Here is a 22,237-nt window from a genome sequence, read left to right as displayed (position 1 = left end):
TGTCGAAAATTATATTTTTTGCCAAAACATTTCTTCTCCAAAAATTTTAATTGCCGATGAACACACATACTGTAACACACATTCTGAAAAACTGGTATTAACACACACAAATTTTCTTCTTTGTAGCACTGTTGAAGATCACGTGAACACAATATCCCGGCTGAGCCCCCAGTTGAAATATGCTCACTATTTTTATATACTTGAATTTAGCATATTTCGTGACAGTACTCACTTTTCCGTGAAATGTTTACAAGATGATATTTGACTTTTCTGTGTTGGCTTCAGTCATCTAGTGAAAGTATGATTCCACAATGCTGTTTCATCGGCTGCAGAAATGACCTGGTTCAATGCGTTTGCCTCATTTTTGGTGCCCGAAATACCATTTCTTCAAATGTGGTTCTTTCTTGTTGTTTATATAAAAAAGTAGTAACATAATTCATTTTTCCTGTTCACTTGCAAATTATTATAACAGCGACCTGCATATTGTTTCACCGTCACACACACAGAGTTCACTGCCGACTGACTGCGGTTAAAGGCGACTCCAGCGTCAAAGACATTTTACACAACACACAAGCTTCCACTTGTATCCAGTCTCTTTGATAGTCTTCTTCACATCTACTAATATTAATCAATATGCTGTCACTCTCAAACATATAAGCAAATTAGCATAAAATAAGGCAAATTAAAATTCACAAAAAAAATATTGTGACAAAAATATAAGAAAACATTTACAGCCTCCCTCATTCGATTTGGTATAGACAAATCTGGTAGAAAATAACACATCTCCCAGATCCATTACATCTTTCAGTGCTATGTCATCTTCACGCAGTATCAGTAAACTGAAGTCTGCCACCTGCTTCACCCAAGACTAAGTCTATGTGATCAGTCCATTTCGTATTCCCACAAAGTGTTACATCCAGTATTTGTATGAGTCGGTAGATTCCAATTGTGACACTGATATTATAGTCATAGGATACCACTTTTTTTTCTTTTTCTCTGACTTGCACAATTTTTACATTTCTGTACACTTAAAGAAAGTTGTCAATCTTTGCAACAGTTTGAAATCTTATCAAGATCTGACTGAATATTATGCAGCTTGTTTCAGACGGTACATAATCATCACTATCCACTGTGCCACCCTGCCATTTTTCTTTTAATTGTTTGATGATATTCTTCACAATAATACCCTTTCTCTCTGGATACATATGTACTCAGAATTTGAAAATACGTGAAAATTATTGTGTGTGATAAATTAGTTACAGATGCTAACATTTTCAGATATTGATTTAACACACAAAGCAACTGCCCCATTCTCAGCAGACTATCTTCTCAATGATAAAGTGGGCAGTAATCTGCAAAATGTTTTTGGGCTGAAGGAGACCAGGAAGTCTGATATTTATGTGAGTATATATTGCTACTAATGTACAAAGCATTCTTTATTACCTTCCATGTTCAAATTCATTCATTTTCATAATACTCGGAAATGATGACAAAACAAAAGGCTGAATCTGAATGTGGTGCACTGAGAGTTGAGAATTAACTCCTCCAAAGTGCGATCACTGATGTTGATTTGTGAAGCGCATGCTGATCTTGATATTATGAAATCAGTTACTACACCACGCATATACTTCAGTTTTTCTGCATACTGTAGAACATCTTCTAATAAATTAAATAATTTATTAATGCTAATGTTTCTCTTTTTGTTGACTGAACATTTAACAAGAATAAAAAGAGAAGAAAGTAAACTACCTAGATTACTTTGATGTAAGATTATACTTTTTGTACTTAGGCAGCTTTAATGTAAATGTACACTATTTGCACTTAACGATGTTCAAAATTAAGGTAAAATTACTGGAGAAATATCAGGACTTCATATATACCCAAAAATGTACACACACACTATCATAGCTTTCAGAACTAACAGTTCCTTCCTCAGGTAGGAAAAAACCATAACTGGAGGAGGTTAAAAAGGAAGGGCAGGTAACTAAGGCACCAACCTCTTGAATATGAGGTGGGTTCCTCTCATGCTGAGGTCTGTTTGTCATCCTTTCCTTTTTAACCTTTGCCACTTCATCCCTTTCTCCTCCCTGAGGAAGGAACTAGTATTTCAAAAGCTAGGGTGTGTGTTTACATTTTTGTGTATATCTGAAGTCCTGACTTTTTCGTAGTAAGTACTGGCCAACAATTGTGGCTCATTTGTTTCCTCACTATAATTTTTCTTTTGATACAAACTTTTATTACTACACGCATATTAGTATGGTCTACTTACGCATGATTAATTTTACTGTACTTTCCTGCCTGCAGACATTAACACCAAACCAGTCTGTCTATGCCTGGGGTGGACAGAGTCCTCCAACATATGCTCCATACTGTCTCAATACAGCATTTAGCCCGTACAAGGTATGTGCATTTGATTGTTAACCTCCTTTCCTTTTCTCACAAATTAGTAGGTACAGAGTTGAACTTTTAAGTAGTTGGACTTGCATTTGGATCAGAATTTATTCCCCATCCAGCCATCCAAATGTAGGTCTGTTATTACCACCACAAATCACATGAGGCAAATGATTTCCTGTACATGGACATGTCATGTCAAAGCTGCTACTCAGTCTGTCTAAACATGATGACAATGATGTATGCAACTCAGATGCTTTTGCAATTTTTCATTCAGAACAACTTTTTAGTGTGAATAAACATTTGCTATATTTCAAAGAAAAAAGTGATTTATTTTAAGCCCGATTGAAAACAGATTGTTAGTTTGTTGACAGCATTTTATTAAGTTTTCCATTGTGGAGAGTTTCATAGCTTTAAACCTACAGATTTTATATTACATCTGAAGTCTCTTACACTGGAGCGAAGAATGCAAACCAGCATTCACAGATGAGTTGCCAGCTTTCACTACAATTCATTTCTGTCAACAAATGTTTACACTGGAGGGAACAACAGAAAACATGAGAGAATGAGCATAGTTAACAGCTATATGGACTGTGTTGTTGCTTCTTGGTGCTAATAATAACCACAGGTTTCACTAGATACAACCATAATTACCACCATGATGCAAAACTGTGATATTCAGAGCACTGTTTTTGACGAAGAAAGCAAAATGGTCTAGGAAAAAAAAATTTAAAACAATAATGGAAATTCCTGGATGGAGCAATACATAAAGTATCGCCCATAGCAGATTTGTGCAGGGAGTACTGTAACACGTAACAGAAAACAGCATTTGCACTAGCTTTTGAGCATTAGCTCTCTTTCTTGCAAAGTACTCGCATTGACATATATTGTAAATGGATACATAAAAAATTTACTCACAAAGCAGTGGCAGGGAACGAAAACACACACACACACACACACACACACACACACACACACACAAGGGTTTAACTTCTGCAAGCTTTCAGAGCCATTGGCTGCTCCTCGTGGCAGAAGAGTTGAAGAGGGAGGAAGAGGGGCATAGGAAAAGGACTGGAGAGGTTTAGGGAAAGGGGTACAGTTCAGGAAAGTCACCCAGAACCCCAGGTCAGCGGAGACTTACCAGGACACACATTGGCATGCACGTTCCCTTGGCAATTGCAGCCCCCAGCTTTTCTTATCATTCTTCCAAAACTGTGCACATGTCACCTGACACTTTCTCTTTATAGTTGAGGAGGAAATTTAAAAGTGAAATACTAATTACAGGCTTCCAACATAATGTGAAGAAAGACTAGCATTTTCATTCTGGTTATTAGCACTTAATGGATTTGTTAGTAGAAGACGTAATGGTAGGACAGAGTCTTCAAAACCAGATTTTAAATTCCAAAACATTTGCAGCAGTTCAGTAGTCGCAATATCTAAAATAGTCTGATCACTGACATGTGCAAAGTGCTTCATGGATTTTAGTGATGTATTATCAAGAAGATATTGTCAATAAAATATGCTTAATGAAATGAGAAATATACTTATAACCTGTCGGATAGACTACTTCATAAACACCTGCTACCGTATATGGTTTGTTAGAGGGCAAATAGTGTCATTGTGGTAAAAGATTTTTATTTGAAAATTGCATCAAAAATCTGCAGCCAACGGTGACACCTCAGTTACGTAATTACGGTTACTATGAACACAAGCAATCAGAATGATCAGCTCTTTTGTGTATTTTTAATTTTAATCAGCATCAAACACGTATTTTTAGTAGTTTGCCCTCCAGGAAATTTGTGGTGCTAGTCCTTTTTAATAAAAAGAAATACAAAGATTGTGCCTATTCACTCTGTTCTCACCAATGCAAGCAACTAATGAATTTGCCTTTCTGACATCCCCAGTTAGGGATTTTGAGTGCCTCAGCAATTTTCTAGCACTCTCTCTCTCTCTCTCTCTCTCTCTCTCTCTCTCTCTCTGGGGATATCTACATTCTTATATCACCAACATTTCATTCTCTTCAGACTGTTCTATCATGCATGCAACTTGTCAACAACAAAAATAGTTTACAAAGCAAATGAATACTTTGTGCTACTGCTGTCAAGAGAGTACATGAACATCCTTTGGTGGTTGGTAAAAGATTGACAACCAGAGGAAGCAAAGTGAGCAGAAGCAATGCGAGTGAACATCACTAGATGCTCTTCGCTTGCACTTGCTTACCATTTACACCATTTAGAATTCTCATTAGCTTGTGTTTACTGGCATAAGAAGTGACACACACCAGATTGGAGAATAACCATGTTAATGCTGGCATTAACAAAGGAAATAATATATGTTCTGTACAATGTTCACAGAATGTTCTCTTTCAGAAACATTTGTTCTAGTTTACTGTTTGCTCTGAAAATTATTATACCAATAATACAAGTGAGACTGTAAATTTTGATGTTGTATGAATTGTAACGCACATTGCTCCTCCATTGACAGCAGTTGATTTAGGGTAGTGATATTCGTGGTATCTGTGTATCAGGCATTATGAGGTTATTTGTGTATCAGATGTTAGGAGAAGACCCATTTAAGAGGTAGATAGGATTATGAGGCAATAAGAAATTGTATGTACACCTGGGTCACAATAACTAAGTGACTGAGTTAGTCATGGAAAGCAGTGGTGTTGGTTAGCTGTTTTTGTACACCCCTGTCTCTGCAACAGTAACAGCAGTTGAATTCAGTTCGTAATTCTTTCATGCATTTCCTTGTAACATGTATTACTGATATCACATTGTAGCTTCATAGTAGCTTCAACACTTTGGTGTTCACCTTCATAATTAGCTGCAGATATTTTTAAGTATTACAAAAAAATCAGCACAGAGAAACAAAGTGCATTATGGAAAAAGTACCACAAGTTATATTAGAGACCATCATTGTTGTTCGCAGTTCGGTATGAATACGTCGAGCAAAATAGAAGGCACACAAAGCTCATTCCCTGCTTGTGTCTGTGATAGCTCTTTCGTAGACAATTAGCCGTCATTCGCTTTGTTATTCTGATTTGGGTGTAGTTTAGTCAAGACAGGCACAATGACAAAGACAAATTTAAATAAAGAAGATAGTGATCAAATATTTTAGAGGAGTAGGAGGGGATACGTTTGTAGGTGTAGTGAACACTAAGGAAAATTAAACTTGAACAGTGTTGTGACAAATCAAAAATTAGTAGCCACCTATTGAGAGAATAAAACCATGAATGTATTGTAAACTGGAAAAATAATAATTTTAGCAGTGGTGTATTCCATTTAATATTATCCAAAGCTTTCTCTAAATCTTAAAAGTGCTGTAAACAAAGGTTTTTTTCTTCATCCTATCTTTTAAGATAATGTCAGTTATTCATCAAGTGTTCCTACATTTCATTGCAATCCAAACTGATCTTTCTTTAGGTCAGCCTCTACCAGTTTTACCATTCTTTTGTAGTAATTGATGGTGATACTTTGCTAGTACTTACACTTAAAAGCACCTATCTTCTTTGGAATAGTAATCATTTTATTTTTCTTGAAGTCCAAGGCTTTCACCTGTCTCATATATTGCACACAATTTGGAATGGTTTTGGCAAGACAGTAATTATGAAGGAATGCAGTCTATCCAAAGGGCTTTATTTTGACTTAGGTCTTCCAGTGCTCTGTCAGATTCTTTTTGCAGTGTTGTCTCCCATCTTACCTACCTCTACTTACTACACAATTGTCCTCCTGTTTATTCCCCTTATATAGACCCTCTATATATTTCTTCGAGTTCTCAACTTTCCCCCTTTTTGCTTAATACTGGCTTGCCATCTAAGCACTTAACTTTGGCACATGTGCTTCTTTTTTCTCCAAAGATCTAACTTTCTTACAGAGATGTCTATCTCATTGTCATGAATGCTTCCAAATCTTTGCATTTCTCTTCTAGCCATTCCTACTTTGCCATATTGCAGTACATGCCTGTTTCATTTTTAAGACTATCTGTAGTCCCCTGTTGCTTGCTTCATGTGCTGCATTTTTATATTTTCTCTCTTCATCAGTTGGATTGTGTATCTGGTGTTATCGAGGATTTCTACTGAGCTTTGTCTTTTTGCCTGTTTGATCCTCTGACGACTTCAGTGACATCTCTGAAGGCTAGCCAATTGATCTTCTGTTGTGTACTTTACCTCTGTTTCAGTCAATCTTTGCATAACACTCCAATTTGAAAATCTCAACATCCTCTAGTTTTTTAAGCTTATTCATATTTTTGTCTTTAATGTTCTGCTTTTCTGGAATTTACTCAGCTTTAATCTGTTGTCCATAACCAATAAATTATGGTGCTCTACATCTACTCTGGAAATATATTGCAATTAGAAATACGGCTTCAAAATATGTCTTACTATTATATAAATCTATCTGCAATCTTCCAGTACCTCCAGGTCTCTTCAGTGTGTGTAACTTTCTTTCATAGTTCTTAAACAAAGTATAATGAAAAAAACCTTAAATTGCAAAGGAAATGCGCCATATGCAACGACACACACACACACACACACACACACACACACACACACACACAGTGCTCATACAAAAGTCTGCCAACAGCAAAATGTGTCAAAGACTTTAGGAAGACCATGCAATGCTTCATAACAAAAAATTGCTTCCGATGATTGTGAAGTCACAACTGTTTACATTAGATTCATTTTAGCGTATGCGCAGTTCAGTCTCATTTGAGTAGTAGATTCTCCCGCTTCTGGCTAGAGGAATGTGGCTGTTGATGTGCAAGCAGTCACAGCGAGCAGCTAGATGCTACCGGAAAAAGGGGGTGCAAAATTCATATTCTTAAAGAAAAAAACTTGTTTCACAAAGCACCTAGCATCCAGCGTACGTCTATCGATTCATGTGATTTTGAAACGCATCCCTGTTGGTTTTTGTGAACACATTTTTAAGTTGGTTTCTGAATGAATCGTATGTTAATTTTTGAATGCGTGTGTAGTGTACGTGATGTCTCATGTCATGAGAATCCTCGTCACATCTAGAAATAAACTTTCCACAGACAAAAGGGGACAGGGCTATACGAGCTAAGCAGAGTAAAGCCGAACAGATGAATGCCAATCACTGTCTGATTATGTGGTTGATTGGGTTTTGCGAATGATCAGTGTTGTTATAATTACTAGCGAAATCCATGGATTCAGTCTACCAGAGTGGAAATAAACAACTAACAGGAATAACATATGAGAAAGATTACGTATTATCTTCTCGGTGTATCCAAGAAAATGAAGTTTTGACAGAAAATTTTTGGCCAGACGCTACACTAGTAAGGACCAGTTGTACAGTCCCCAGCTAGCATCCGCTTAAGTTCTATTCTGGAAGTAACGCAGAAAATGTGTTGTACGAACATGTAACAACGCCTAATCGGAGAATAATCACGGGATAACTAAACCGCTGATTCTGACAGGGTTAGTGAAGTTAATCAGCAAACAAATTTTGACAATGGGAGGAATAGCTACAGAATTGGTGATGACAAGGTTGTTTTTTTAGAATAAGGAAGGATAAGAAGCAGGGACATCACACAAATTATGGAAGAATGACGATTCCAAATTTATATAAAAATTTCGTAATACTACTTTTCGATCTCGTGCTTCAGAAACTGGTGCGTCTGAATGAAATGTGAAACTATTTCCTAACGTAAACCTTTTTGCTTGTAGTAGGCCTAATAGGCATTTGATATTGGTACTTTTGTGAATTACATTCTGTCGTGTTATAAAAATGACCATAGTAGAAAGGCCTGTTTTGTTTTATCTAGCAGACAGTGACAAAATAGACTTAATCAGATCAAATACCACACCAATCTTGGGTATTATTTGTATAACAGCTTTTTCAGTATTAGATAACCGCATTTCGATTTTTCATGTAGCAAAACATTTGACGAACTTTGAGGTAATAAATTCTTTCGCAGAAAGGAAAGCATGCCATGTAAAGCTGTAGCAAGATCAGAGAGAGAAAATTCTAGGAGCTAAGGACTGAAGAAATGTGTACTTTCTTGCTTGTCTCTTGCCTTTATTGGTTTTATGTAGCCTACATTTAATTGTGTCACAAAACAGCAAGTCATTAGCTAATAGGCCATAAAGAGTGCAAATTTTCTGAAGAGTTCTTGTTCTCCTGATTACAAATAATCTCATCCACTATTAATTGCGAGATTTTTTAAAAAAGGGCAGGCTGTCAAACCGGTTGACGGGGAGCAGGAGAGGCACCACAGGACATTTCAGTTTCCACTGTCCTGAATATAGTTTGATGGCACCCATTAAAAAAATACACATTTCAATTCCACAGAGCAAAATACTGTGACGTGCGATAGAAGAATGCTGTATAAAGAGGTGTGGCACTGCACTTTGGCACAATTACGACCAAATAACATGTCCTACATTTCCTCCAACACATATGTTTTATGTTTCAGACTTTTCAGAAAGCTGTGCGCTACAAGATGAACATATTTTTCAAAATACTATTTTTTTAGTATTGCCCCGATTCGCAAATATTGTAGATCCGGGGCTGATGCGCAGAGCAGTCTAAGTTAAAGTGGGTAGTATCCATGTGACCCATACATTTAGTGATTTTTTTGCTTCCCCTTCGTTTACTCTCCCGTCAGAAGCTATCAAGAAAATTAAAATACATTCACACAATTACAGAAGGCTAAAATATTTTGTTGGTTTCAGATTTTATTTCGTTTCTACCGTTCTAACAGTCCAGCATTAATCTCCTTGCAGAACAAGGAAGTTATTTTTGTCTGTTTGCTAAAGAAATTTGACCTTTATTAACTTTTTCCACAAAGGTAGTTAATGTATTTGAAATGAAATGTTTACTTCCACAGTACTGGCTAGTTTAAACTGTTCACTGCTTTTCAAGAGGATGTTTTCATCTTCAAACGTGTGGCATTATGCAGTAATAAAGAACCAAACATGAGATAATACAATACTGGTGCTCCAAGAAAATTTACATCCCAGAAACCACACTGAAAAGCTTAACATCAGGTTGAGGTCTACTTCATTGGGAATCTGGACATATGAATATGCACTTTAAGTATGCAATATAAATGTGCGCATTTTAGTGTGGTTCACGAAATTCCGATGCTCTTGGATTATCCTCTGGTGTCTTGTTTCTTTTATGACATAATGTATGATCTTTCAACATTTTACACGTACATACATACGGGCTTTCTGCGTCATCGTAGCTGCGCAAGTGCCGTGTCACCTGTTACCAGCGCTGTCTGGCAACTGCTGAAATGAGCCTATTTCTAACAGTTCGCAGGAAAAAATGCGAATGTTTGTTTGAAAAGCATTACTTTCAAAGGAAATATCCGTTTACGTAAGTTGAACTATGTGCGAGAATGTACCATGAATCTCTTAAATCACGAGCGTTTGACTCTCATTTAAAACTCAATGATGATCCATTTAGAAGAATTTATAACCCTGAAGATCAGACATTTATGTCGGTAATAAAAATTTTACTGGCACATTTGTGATGTATCTGAAAGTGTAACATGTGCAAAAAGATAAACATTATATACGAAAGCTTGCAGCTTATTAACCTTAGAGGCCAATATTACATTTGAAAGCTTTGCTTTTCTTTTAGCAACACTATGTATATTAATTTAAACCATTAACATTCCTGTTTGTGTGTTCATGCTTACCTAACAGTGATGTTGCTGTTGGCTGACTACATCATGTGTCCTATGCTCTAATTATCTGCTGTCATCAGCTGGCGACAGCGACGTGCACTGTGACTGGCTTACAAAAGCGCATCACAATCTTGATTTCAGTGATTTGGAAAGTAACTTGCAGTGAGGTGTAATTTGAATGTATACTTTCGTAATACGAAAATACGCAGTGTACACGTTGTTGCACATCAAAGGTATTTCCAAAACGGGTCTTCTTCCCTAATTTCGTTTTCTGAAGTGCTGGAAAATTCTATGCCCGTGTATAAAACCATAACCATTCAAAGGATTAATAAGTTTTGCAGTTTCGGGGGAAAATATACTGTCACTTAACTCGTAAAAAGTGTGTTTACACCCAGGAGAAAGTGTATTTTTAATCAGTAAATCCAGGAAAAATCCAGGAATGTTTTTCCTTGTCCATGTATACACCCTGTATATACAGCAGCTATCTGCAAGTTTTTCCAGTCACTTGCAACTTTTGCGCTGGGCGAGAGATTTGTGATAAGCTAGGTAAGGGGCAAATGCTGTAGAGAACTCTTTGAAAAACTGAAATGGTATTCCATATGGACCCGGTGATTTATTTATTTTGAACTCTTTCAGATGTTTCTCTATGCCAGGGATACTTATTACTGTCATCCATATGGCAGTCTTTTCTGCTTGTGGGGAATGCACCTTAACAATTACACTACGCTACCAGTCTGTGCATTGGTACTTTTCAAGGTTCTAGATCATCATGTAAAATTCAGAATTTTTTTCTTCAGTTACTCACAAATGAGGTCTCATAAGGGTGAATGACTGCGGCATGTTATACCTGGGGCCCTAACCTATACACCCATATAACTTAGTGGTCATCAGAAGCTTTAGTTCAAGAACAGAACTTATCAGTTGTTATGAAAATTATTATGTCAAGAGTCCTCAGTAGACTAGCATTTGTAGCATAAGTTAGCTGACAGCCCCCACCCCCACCCCACCCCCCAAAGTACTGAGCATTAACTCGGCACCATTTGAAACACTTCAGGTAGATTATTCTGTTGGAGGTCCCTGCCAACCTTAGCAGCTCCAGAGTTGTAAAACTGTAAAGGACTGATGAAGTATTGTTGTGTTGTCTGTGTGTGCAGATGCATAGTTGATAAGTAATATTAATTATATTTCAATGCAGTATGTTCTACAAGAGATGATAACAAATGTTTTGAATGTCATTTTTTCTTCTACCCGTTACATTGTATTACGCCAACCTTAATTTAATTTTATATTCCTCGCTGCAAATGCAGGGTGGTTCCATGACGATGTTACAAACTTCAAAGAATGGTGTAGAAGGGTAAATGTGTCAATTTGAGGTAAGAGATTCTGGTCTGCAAATGACTGAGCGATTGTTACAAGTGAAAATAATTCAAAGACCTATGACAGTGGAATACATGACTGGCACTGTTGGTGCTAGGGTTACAGGGTAGTCAACTTTACGCAAGTGGTACTGTGGACAAAACCAAGAAACAAAGTGCAGGAAAAATGGGCTCTAAAAAACACAACTTCAGAACTATGAGCACTTCATCTTCACTACTGTAAAACACACCTCTCGAAAAGTGGCTGTAACTCTTAAAGTACATAGACATACCTTATCTTGGATTGATGTGTTTATGCTTCATCATCCTTGAAAGTTTGTAATGTCACGCAATCATCCTGTATATACCACATTCAAAGAAGACACATCCCTAATAATGTGCATTCACAGATCCACGTTACTTCCATCTGAAATTTATACTACAGCAGCTGATGAGTAAAAGTAGCACACAGCTGTGAGTTTTCAGTACTGGAAGACAGACAAGAAAACATTTCCCCCCTCACATCCTCTACCCCTGTATTGGCTGCACTACGTAACCCTATACCCCTGAGATAAGTGGCAGAATTGACAATTGTCAAATAAAATAAATCACATTTTGCAATATTACTGTATGTTTTCTTTTTTTAGTGAGCTGTAAAAGTGCACTCTTAAACTCTTAAGGGCAGTTGACGTTTGTGGATTCAGCTTGCTACATGTATATTACTATAAGATACGGCTGAGAACCATGGGCTGCACAAGTACCTTATTCGGGCCATGGTTTGTTGACCCCTCTCTCTCTCTCTCTCTCTCTCTCTCTCTCTCTCTCTCTCTCTCTCTCTACCCCATTCAGAATAGACATGGCTTGTTCGTACTAAAATGTCCTTCTAAACAAAAATAATCTGCGTACTAATTGTATAGTCGAGTAGCCAGTCTGAGCTGCCAAACAGCTACTATTTTCATTTTCCTGCGATATCCTACATGAGTAATTCATCAGCCCTTTCAATAAAGCCAGTAAATTTTAATTGAAGTTAATTGAAGTTAATTGGAAGTTCAATTATTAGTAATTATTGGTAAACAGCAACTCTGTGTAATGCTGTCTGTATTGTATAGCCCATGGCAAAATTATTACTGCAGTCATTCGTTACTGTAAAACGGTTCCAGTAAGTGGCATGCAGAATGGATAAGATAAACCTAAGTCTTTTGGTCAGCACTTCGGAAATGATCCTGCTTCTTTCCTTTCGATGTTAAATATTTTGTGAGTAATAATGTGGTGGTTGGTTAAGTCGTGTGTGTGTGTGTGTGTGTGTGTGTGTGTGTGTGTGTGTGTGTTAAAATTAAATAACACAATATTAGAGTAGAATGAGTTTTAAAGTTTTCTAAGTTATGTTTACTGCAACTCACAGAAATGAATAGTAGTGAGCATTACAGCATGCCTTCTCACCTAGCTATAATGGTAAGATTTCTCAAAGCCAATTCTGGGACTGTTTCTGCATTCTGTCATTGCTGAGATGTAGATACCTCCTTGCTCATTTTGGTGCTTTGTTGAATAACAGCACATAAGCAAAGTTGAATGTATTTTTCCTTTTAAAAATGACTTGTTCCATTGTTAGGTGCTATGTCTATATAAGGGCTGGACACCACTGCAAACAAAATAGTGTGGAATACCTTGTTTTTCATGAACTGCCACTCTTTCATTGCTTGTTTATTCTGTTCTTTTCCAGATATGTTTCATTCTGCTTTTATATAGTTTTTACAGTTTGCACTCTCTTTGTCAGGGTGGAAATAAAAGCAACAAAGAAAACAGCAACTGGCCTGAGAACATCGTTCCACCACATCCGAGCGAACTGCCTCTGCCCTCACCTTGCCTTGTGCGCGCCGACACACTGTTACAGGAGAACGATTCTTCTGAAAAACAAAAGCGTAAGTAACTTTTTGTTCTTGTTTAAGGTTAAATATTAATTTTACATCCACAGTGGTCAAGAACTATCACCTTCCAACTTCTGGAAAGTCCAGCTTGGAATGTCAATTAAAACAATCAATTTTTGAAAATATATTTTAACTGGATAGTAAAAAAAAAAAAACCTCGCCAAGTGACGGTAGGCAGTGGCTCGTCCATCTGGCAGTAGGGTTGAAGGGGAAGGAAGAGGGATGAAGGAAAAGTATTCTTTCCTTCTCATCCGATCTGGTAAGTCCCCCTTGATTTGGGGTTCTGGGTGACTTCTCCAAAATAGATTTTTTAACCTATCTAAAAAGGATAGATAGCTGCTCACTGTAAAGTTGACAATTCCTGACAAAACACAGCAAGCGTGAGCGCAAGCGAGCACATCTCATGCACATGTGACCATTATTCCTGCCAGAATCCAATGGAGTTGCATCAAAAGGGAGCAATCTGGAGTTTGGTAGGGAAGAGGGAGGGAGAGTGGGATATGGGTAGAGGGAGAGGAGTCAGTGCAGTCTGGCAGACCATTTTGGATGGAGGGAAGACAAGGCTGCCAGGTCCAGTGTTGGGAGGCTATGAGGGAGGGAGTGGGGAATAGAAAAGGAGAGGAGCAGAGCAGGGAAAAAACTAGGGGGTGCGATAGCAAAACTCTGATCCCAGTGATGGTGAGGGGACGTGAATTGGGAGAAGGTGGTATGACGGGGAACTGAAACTGTTGCATGAAGGGTCTGGGGACAATAGATTATTGCGAGCTGAGGCCAGGACAATTTCGAGAGTGAGAATGTGTTGCAAGGATAATTCCAGTCTGTATAGTTCAGCAAAGCCGTTGGCAGAGGGGAGGACCCAGGTGGCCTGGGTTATGAAGCAACCATTAATATCAAGCATGTTATGTTTAGCTGCACGTTGTGCCACAGGGTGGTGCACTTTGCTCTTGCCTACAGATTGATGGTGACCGTTCATCCTGGTGGACAGCTGGTTGGTAGTCATACACTACAAAAGCTGTGCATTGGTTGTAGAGGAGCTGGTATATGGGATGGCTGCTTTCATGAATGGCCCAACCTCTAAAGGGGTAGGACAAACTGTAAGTCAGGTCTTGAATAGGGTGTGGTGGGCGGTGATGTGGGCAGGTCTTGCTACTGGATCTTGCGCGGGGGTATGATCCCTGTGGCAAGGGGGTTGGGATTGGTAGTTGCATAGGGATTGACCAGGATTTTGTGTAAGTAGGGTGAGTGATGGAGCACCAAACCCCCTCATTTTATGAGGGGGGGGGGGGATGATGATGATGATGATGATGATGATGATGATGATGATGATGATGATCAAAGCTGTGAGAAAGGAGGTGGCTCAGTTGTTCTAATCCTTGGTGGTATTGGGTGACAAAAGGGCCACTTCTTTGTTGCTGGTTCTTGAGGGTGATAGAAGGATTGGGGTTGTGTAGGGAAATGGCACTGGAAATCTGTTTTGCATTTTAGGTCTAGAAGGTTAGTGCCTTTGCGTAAAAGTCTTTGAGACCTCCGTCGTACTAGGCAAGGGAGTTCTCGTCACTGCAAATATGCTGTTTCTAGGTGGCCAGGCCATATGGGAGAATTTTTGGTGTCAGCTGTCGAAATGGTTACTGTTAGTGGTTTGTGGGCAGATATTTGGATGAGGCCGTCAGAGACAAGGTGGTAAACATCAAGGAAGGTGGCATTGTGTGTTGAAGAGGGCCAGGTCAAGCAGGTGAGGGAGCAGGTGTTGAGGTTGTGAAGTAAGGACAGGATGTCTTCTCACTGATCCCAGATCATGAAGATATCAGTGAACCTGAACAGCACCAGGAGTTCGGGGTTTTGGGAGGCTAGAGTTTCTTCTGGATGGTCCGTAAGCAGGTAAGCATAGGAGGGTGCAATTTGGGTGCCCACAGCTCTGCCATTGGTTTGTTTTATACCTTCCCTATAAAGGAGAAGTGAGTTATGATGGTGTTAGCAAGGTGTATGAGGAATGAGGTAGTGGGTTTGGTGTCTGATGGACATTTGAAGAGACTGTGTTCAATAACAGCAAGACCATGGCATGTGATATGTTGGTGTATAGGGAAATCTACATCTACATGGATACTCTACAAATCACATTTAAGTGCCTGACAGAGAGTTCATGGAACCAACTTCACAATTTTCTATTATTCCAATCTTGTAAAGCGCGCGGAAAAAAACGATCACCTATTTCTCTCTGTTGTATTATGGTGGTCATTTCTCCCAGATTGAAATTTCTTGATAAGATTCTGCTGCAATGAAAAAGTCTTTGTTTTAATGATGTCTACCCCAAATCCTGTATCATTTCAGTGACACTCTCCCCGCTATTTCCTGATAGTACAAAACTTGCTGCCTTTCTTTGAACTTTATCGATGCACTCCATCAATCATGTCTGGTAAGAGTCCCACACTGCGCAGCAGTATTCTTAAAGAGGACAGACAAGCTTAATGTAGGCAGTCCCTTTAGTAGACTTGTGTCCTGCCAATAAAATGTAGTCTTTGGTTTGCCTTCCCCACTACATTTTCTGTGTGTTCTTCCCAATTCAAGTTCTTCATAATTGTAATTCCTAGGTACTTAGTTGAATTTACAGGCTTTAGATTTGACAGATTTATCGTGTAACTGAAGTTCAACGGATTCCTTTTAGCACTCATGTGGACGACATCACACTTATTGTTATTTAGGGTCAGTTGCCATATTTTGCACCATTCAGATATGTTCTAAATCGTTTTGCAATTTGTTGTGATCTCCTGATTTACTAGTCGATAAATGATAGCTTCATCTGCAAACAACCTTAGCTGGTTGCTCAGAATGTCTCCCAAATCATTTGTATAGATAAGGAACAGCAAAGGGCCTATAACACTATCTTGGGGAACACCAAAAATCGCTGCTGTTTTACTCAGTGACTTTCCATCAATTGCTACGAACTGAGACCTCTGACAGGAAATCGCGAATCCAGTCACATAACTGAGACAATATTAAAGTGGCATCAGCAGTGATGAATAGGGATACAGGCAGTAAAGGGGTTGGGATGAGAAGAGTCGTAGAAGGAAGTGGTTGCTGTTTTTGGCATGGGAGACTACAATTTGGGCAGTTGGTTGTAGGTAGTAGTAGTGTGCGGCCAATATTCTTTCAATGGGGCCCAATAACCAGCTACAATAAGGCTTCCAGGATTGTTGGGTTTGTGGATTTTGCAGAGGATGTAGGTAGGTGTGTGTGGGGGGGGGGGGGTGTCATGGGGTTGTTGGGGAAATAGATTCAAGGGAGAAGTTCTGGGAAGAGCCTTAAGGCTGAAACTAGGAATGGAAGATTACATTGGACTTCTGGGGGTGGAATCACACTGGTAGAATTTATGGATGGAGTAGTCAATCAATTGCCAGAGGCCTTCAGACAGTTAGTCACTACTATTCATAATCACTGTGTTATAACCTTCATCTGCAGGTAGGATAATTAGGTTGAGACCTGTTTTGAGGCATTGTACGGCTGTCCTTCCTTCTTCTGACGTGTGTGTTCTTAGGGAAGGGACCTGGCGAAGGATGGCAATGCCAAGTTGAAGGTATGGAATTTCTGTAAGCTGACACGGGAGTAAAATGGGATGAAACGGCTGAGCTACAGGAGTAAGTGCATGTTGAGGGGAGGGGGGGCAGGGGGGGGGGGATGGTTAGGTAGAGGTTCACAAGGTCTTGCGGCAGAGGTAGATGTCAAAAATAATGCCTGAAAATATGTGTGGCGAGGCAGGAAACGTGATAAATAGGAATGATCAGTGAGAGGAATCTAGGGCATGAGATGCTGCACCAATAATCCATGCAGTCACATAGAAATGTGTTGTGCGCAGATGAGACCGTGGATAAATTGTGGCTCAGATGCAGTGGGTGTATGGTTTGGAAGGTGATACAAAAATACAAGAAAGGGAGAGTGAATTTGCACTGAATAATGCTTTAGAGAATAGTAACAACTTAAAACATCTGGGGAATGTAGACTGCAAGTGCTAGGCAAATTCAAACACTGGAAAAACCAGGTTGAAAAGTCATCAGTATTGTGAAAAGTAACAATATTGTTACATTCCATCCTTTATTTTCCATATTATGAAAGATAGATTGTTCCTCACAATAAAGATAACATGTTGAATTGCAGACAGACGCACGTGTGCGTGCGTGCGCGCGCGCGCACACACACACACACACACACACACACACACACACACACACACACACACACACACACACACACACAAAAAAAAAAAGCACGAGCCTGTCTCCAACTCAGCATATCATCTTTACAGAGAGCAGCAACGTATCCTTTCCATAATATTTTTGACCCTGTCCCCTATAAATCTAGTACTGCAAAAACCCATCTCCGTGGCACAGGCATCCCAGCACCATCTCTGCTGTCTCAGCAAAATGCTGCTTCTGTACAATCACATCTCCAAACTTGAATCTCTTGTGCTCCAGCACTTGGAAGGGCATTCAAGACACGAGCTCTATAAGTTATCCAGCCTGCCGACATCCTATTACTGCCTCACGACACCTATCCTACTCAACCCATCCCATACTAGCACCCTAATTAGCATCCCCCTTTTGACTGTGCCACACTCCATCTTGCGCAGAGTAGCAATGAATATCTTTGCGTCAGAGCTCAACCATGGAGAGGAATCAATAGAAATTTACCACTTTCCGCCAAAATCCTCAGCCCACAGAAGTTCGTCCTATCCAAAGGCCTCACCTTCAGTCCTACAGCCAAATTTAAACATTCTGGACTGGTTAGAGATCTAATCTACTTCTCCCAATCCCAGAAATGGAAGCACCTTTTCCACTAATCCCAAAAACAAAAGCCAACCTAATCCAAACATTGAACCCTGCCTCTCACAGTATGTACTACCATCCAACCTGATCTTCGCCCACCCCTCCTATCTTGCCTAGCCACCCCTTGGTTCAGGTTCATTGATGATCTGGGCTCAGGGCCAGGGCACCCTGTACTCATTCCTCCATAATCTTACCAAATTCTCCCTCATCTCCTTCACGTGGTCCACGTCAGTCCAAAGTGCCACCTTCGTGGACATTGACCTCTACCTCTCTGATGGCTCCATCCACATTCTTGTTCATTTAAATGCACTAACCACCAACAGTACCTGTATTTTGACATCTGTAATCCCTTCTGCACAAAAAATGTCACATACAATCTGGCTGACCACGAATGAAGTATCTGCAGTGACGAGAATTCCCTTGCGCAGTATGCTGAAGGTCTCGAGAGCCTTCGTAGACTGGCACTACCCCCCCAAAACTAGTCCACAAACAGATTTCCTGTCCATATCCTCACCACCACATCCAAGAATATTTAGCTGCCTAGGACTGAATTGAAATGATCCTTGTCTGTGCAGTTTGTACGATATTGTGCTCTGTGCCTGCTAGACTGCTGAATTCATGATTAGATGACTGCATATTGGCATCATCCATACCCCATGGAGCACACAAAGGTCCCAATTACTGGTGAGAAGATCTTGTTGACCTTGAAATTTCACTTTTTTCTCTTGTAGCACAGAAAATTGTATTTTCTCTTTTCACTTGATTCCTTTTGGTCCATAGAAGAAACATGATCGATAAATCCGTGGTACAGCAAGAATGTGTTACTTGTAGCCTACTACTATCACTCTGCAGTTCACAAGATTGAACAAGAGTTAGGAAAGTCTTGAAGGGTCTCACTTGACTGCAGAAAAGGGCCAAACTACAGTTTTTATTAAGTTGTGCAGCAGCAGGAGGAAGGGGTGAGCTTTTGGGAAGTGGGAATCAGTGGTGGACAAGTATACTACAGTTATATCTACTTTATTGCCACAAATAGGGACCAGATTCTGTGCAGCAACATGCTGCAATGGTCTCCTTGCACCTCAGTAAGCTGTGTACAAGAAAGGGAGAACACACAGCCAGTTTGGCAATGTTCTGTATAACTGTCTTGACTGCTGGACAGTGCCAAAAACACTGGTGTGATAAGGGAAAGACATACCAATTTTGAAATTCACAAGGGGAAAAAATGAACTACCTGCCAACTAAACAAACCTAAGTTATATAGTATTTGTTGAAGCCACAATATCTCCATCATACTTCACAGTGCTAGATACACGGTTTTGTACAATTGCAGATATTCATATGTAAAAATGTAAGAGAATTTGTAATGAACAAGGCTACATCTAAGATTCCAGGATGGGACAAGTGACCCCTCTTGCCTCACATTCTCCCCCACCTTTCTTGCTTACACCTATGACTACATAAACCACCTCATAAACTTTTCTTTTCTTTTTTTCTTTTTTTAATGATTTATTTGATACTGATTAAAGCTTTTGAATGTGTGTGCAAGTTGTCTAGCACCAGCGCAACACTGGGGCCATTAACAAGTAAAATGCAATCAGGAGTCCAGTGATAATAAGTGCCTTCACTATGTTTCTTTTAAAAATTGGCGTATCGCCAACTGGAAGTATGCATCATTTGTAATGTTTATATAAAAATTTATTGCGTCAATGATCACATAGATCTATAGGAAATATTCACATTACAGGTTTCGGCAAATAATGGCCATCTTCAGGTGTGCTTAACCCACAAAAAGCTTTGTACAGACATCCAAATATAGTTGGGCACTTTGAACATCATAATGTCATTTAACATTTTAACGAATGTACATATTGTAACATAACTGTGGCATTGTTCAAAGTGCCTACCATATTTACTTGAATTTAAGCCGCTCTCGAATCTAAGCCGCACCTAAAAATAAACAGCTACGGTTGTTTGGTTCGATTCGTAAGCTTAGCAGTTAAGCCTTACCTGGTAGCAATTGCTATACATCAGGCGCTCTGCCCATATTTATGAGTACCCTTCCTTTTTCACGTGCTTCCTCTGTTTACAGTCAATTGCTTATTTTGCTTTGATCTGATAAGTGCTCTTCTCTACTTCTCTTTGTTATAGGTGTTTGTCATGCATTATTGTACTGTGTCATGAATTGTTTGTCGCATTCTGATAATGAGTGTTTACGACCTGTTGCCGCTCGCAGTATGGCTTCCTTTTGTGAGTGCTACTGCCACTTACAATAAAAAAAAGAGGAATTGTCTCATTAGCGAAACAATGGCAAGAGACTGCTATATGTTGTTACTTACACTGCTGCTTTCGTTGATAATGATCAACAAGAACCAAATGATAGACTGCATATGATAGATGATGATCTGAATGAGAGTTTAGCGAAAATTTTTCTCCATTTGAAATTCTTTGCAGATGCCTCTTTACACATTACGTTCTGCACAGAAATTAGTCATCTTAGATTTAAAAATTTAGTCCGTTGGCGTGCTTCATTTCTGACTGTCTCACTATTCAGCATAAGAATAGTAGGAATATAAAAATGACATGATACGTATATTCTTCCGCGTTTGCTGTTGTCTCACTCTAGTTTCATAGTTGATTAGGCAGACAGGATTTAAATGAGATGGCAGCAAACGTGGAAGAATACATGGCGTAATGTTTACATTTGTATTATTCTTATGGTTAAGAGAATACTGCAGGTGATTCAAGATTCATAAAAGTTCCTATTGGCAACCATCTCTTGTCACAGGTAGGAAAAAATTGAGAACATTGAGTTGGCCATATTGACATATAGACCCAACAGTCTTGCCAGTCGGATTTTCGTAATAGATTTTTAGTAATGACTTCAAATGCAGTGTGTGTTATCTTCAGTCCATAGACTGGTTTGATGCAGCTCTCCATGCCTTTCTATCCTGTGCAATGTAGAGTAGCAACACTTATAAAATAAGAATGAAAATAACTTAGAAATTAAACGCTGATATTTAAAACAAAATTTTATTAGGTTTGTAATACATCTTATATGAAATGTTTAAAATATCAGTCATGATTCTGAACCACTACCACTCGATTCTTTGTTGCTCATTTCTTCACACAGTGCATTGTCCTCCATACCATCTAGTGCATTGAATATCGAACATTTCTTAAACGCTTGTTGCACAGTCTGATTTGGAACACACTTCCATGCACCATAAATCCATTGCCACACTTGCGACAAACTTGTGCATTTTACACGTCCTGTTTGTGTCAGTTGTCTGTCACTTTTTGAAAGCCGGTGTGTGTACATGCGTTTAAGCCTGTCCTTAAATGGTTTATTGAGACAGAAGGCAATTGGTTGCAGAATTGACGTCATCCCGCCTGGAATTACTGCCAAGTCCGTTGTGCTTTCCTCCAATTCTCGTTTTACTGCAGGCGTTGTAGGCCTGCGTACGCATCTAATATCAACAGAATGCGTAAACTAAGCATTGTGCCAGGACAACGATTCCACACATGCCTAATCCATTCCAGCACCATGTCCGAAAACCACTCAGTTTCGTTTGCTCATACAATTACAGTTTTTGGAAACACTTCAGATTTCGGTAAAGTCTTCCGCCTGAAAACTATGAATGGGGTAATTTATGTCCATCTGTTGTGCAAGCAAGCATGACGGACGTCTGCCGTTTTTCACCCCCTGGTGCAAGAGCACTTGTCTTTCTTTCCTTTGGTGTCAGCCATATAATTTGACAGCATGTCAAAATATATGGGAGTTTAGTCAGCATTTCCTATCTGACCAAGAAGGTATTGATTTTCTGTACGCCGCCTAATTATGAAACGCTGAAATTCCACAAGTTTTTCTTCATAATTTTTCGGCAGCTTCTGCGCAACTGAAGTTAGCCTCCGAAGTGAAAAACCCCAGCGCTTGATAAACAGATCAGTCCGGCTGCGACTAGCATTAAAATTTTGATTTTTTTGCTCTGTAGCAATTTCGTGTGCCTTAATTCTTAAAATTTCGGCATTTACAGGCAGGAATTTCTGACACTGTTCCTTAACAAATTCATTTAAAATCACTTCTAGTTCATGA

The 22,237-nt window shown here is 39.2% G+C and overlaps 1 protein-coding gene across 1 annotated transcript in view; it reads left to right on the top strand.

The window, feature by feature from the left end:
* The window catches only part of LOC126458329 (meiosis regulator and mRNA stability factor 1), a 212,592-nt gene that overhangs the window by 177,946 nt on the left and 12,409 nt on the right, over positions 1–22,237 (top strand). Inside the window, exons 25-27 of the mRNA XM_050095288.1 lie at positions 1,279–1,400; positions 2,305–2,400; positions 13,177–13,321. Coding sequence (XP_049951245.1) covers positions 1,279–1,400; positions 2,305–2,400; positions 13,177–13,321 — 363 coding nt within the window. The remainder of the gene's footprint in view (positions 1–1,278; positions 1,401–2,304; positions 2,401–13,176; positions 13,322–22,237) is intronic.

Source organism: Schistocerca serialis, chromosome 2 (assembly GCF_023864345.2).
Source record: "Schistocerca serialis cubense isolate TAMUIC-IGC-003099 chromosome 2, iqSchSeri2.2, whole genome shotgun sequence".
In the NCBI taxonomy this organism is placed as follows: Eukaryota; Metazoa; Arthropoda; class Insecta; order Orthoptera; family Acrididae; genus Schistocerca; species Schistocerca serialis.
The sequence above is the reverse complement of the archived record's forward strand: the minus strand, read 5'-3'. Positions and strand labels throughout refer to the sequence as shown.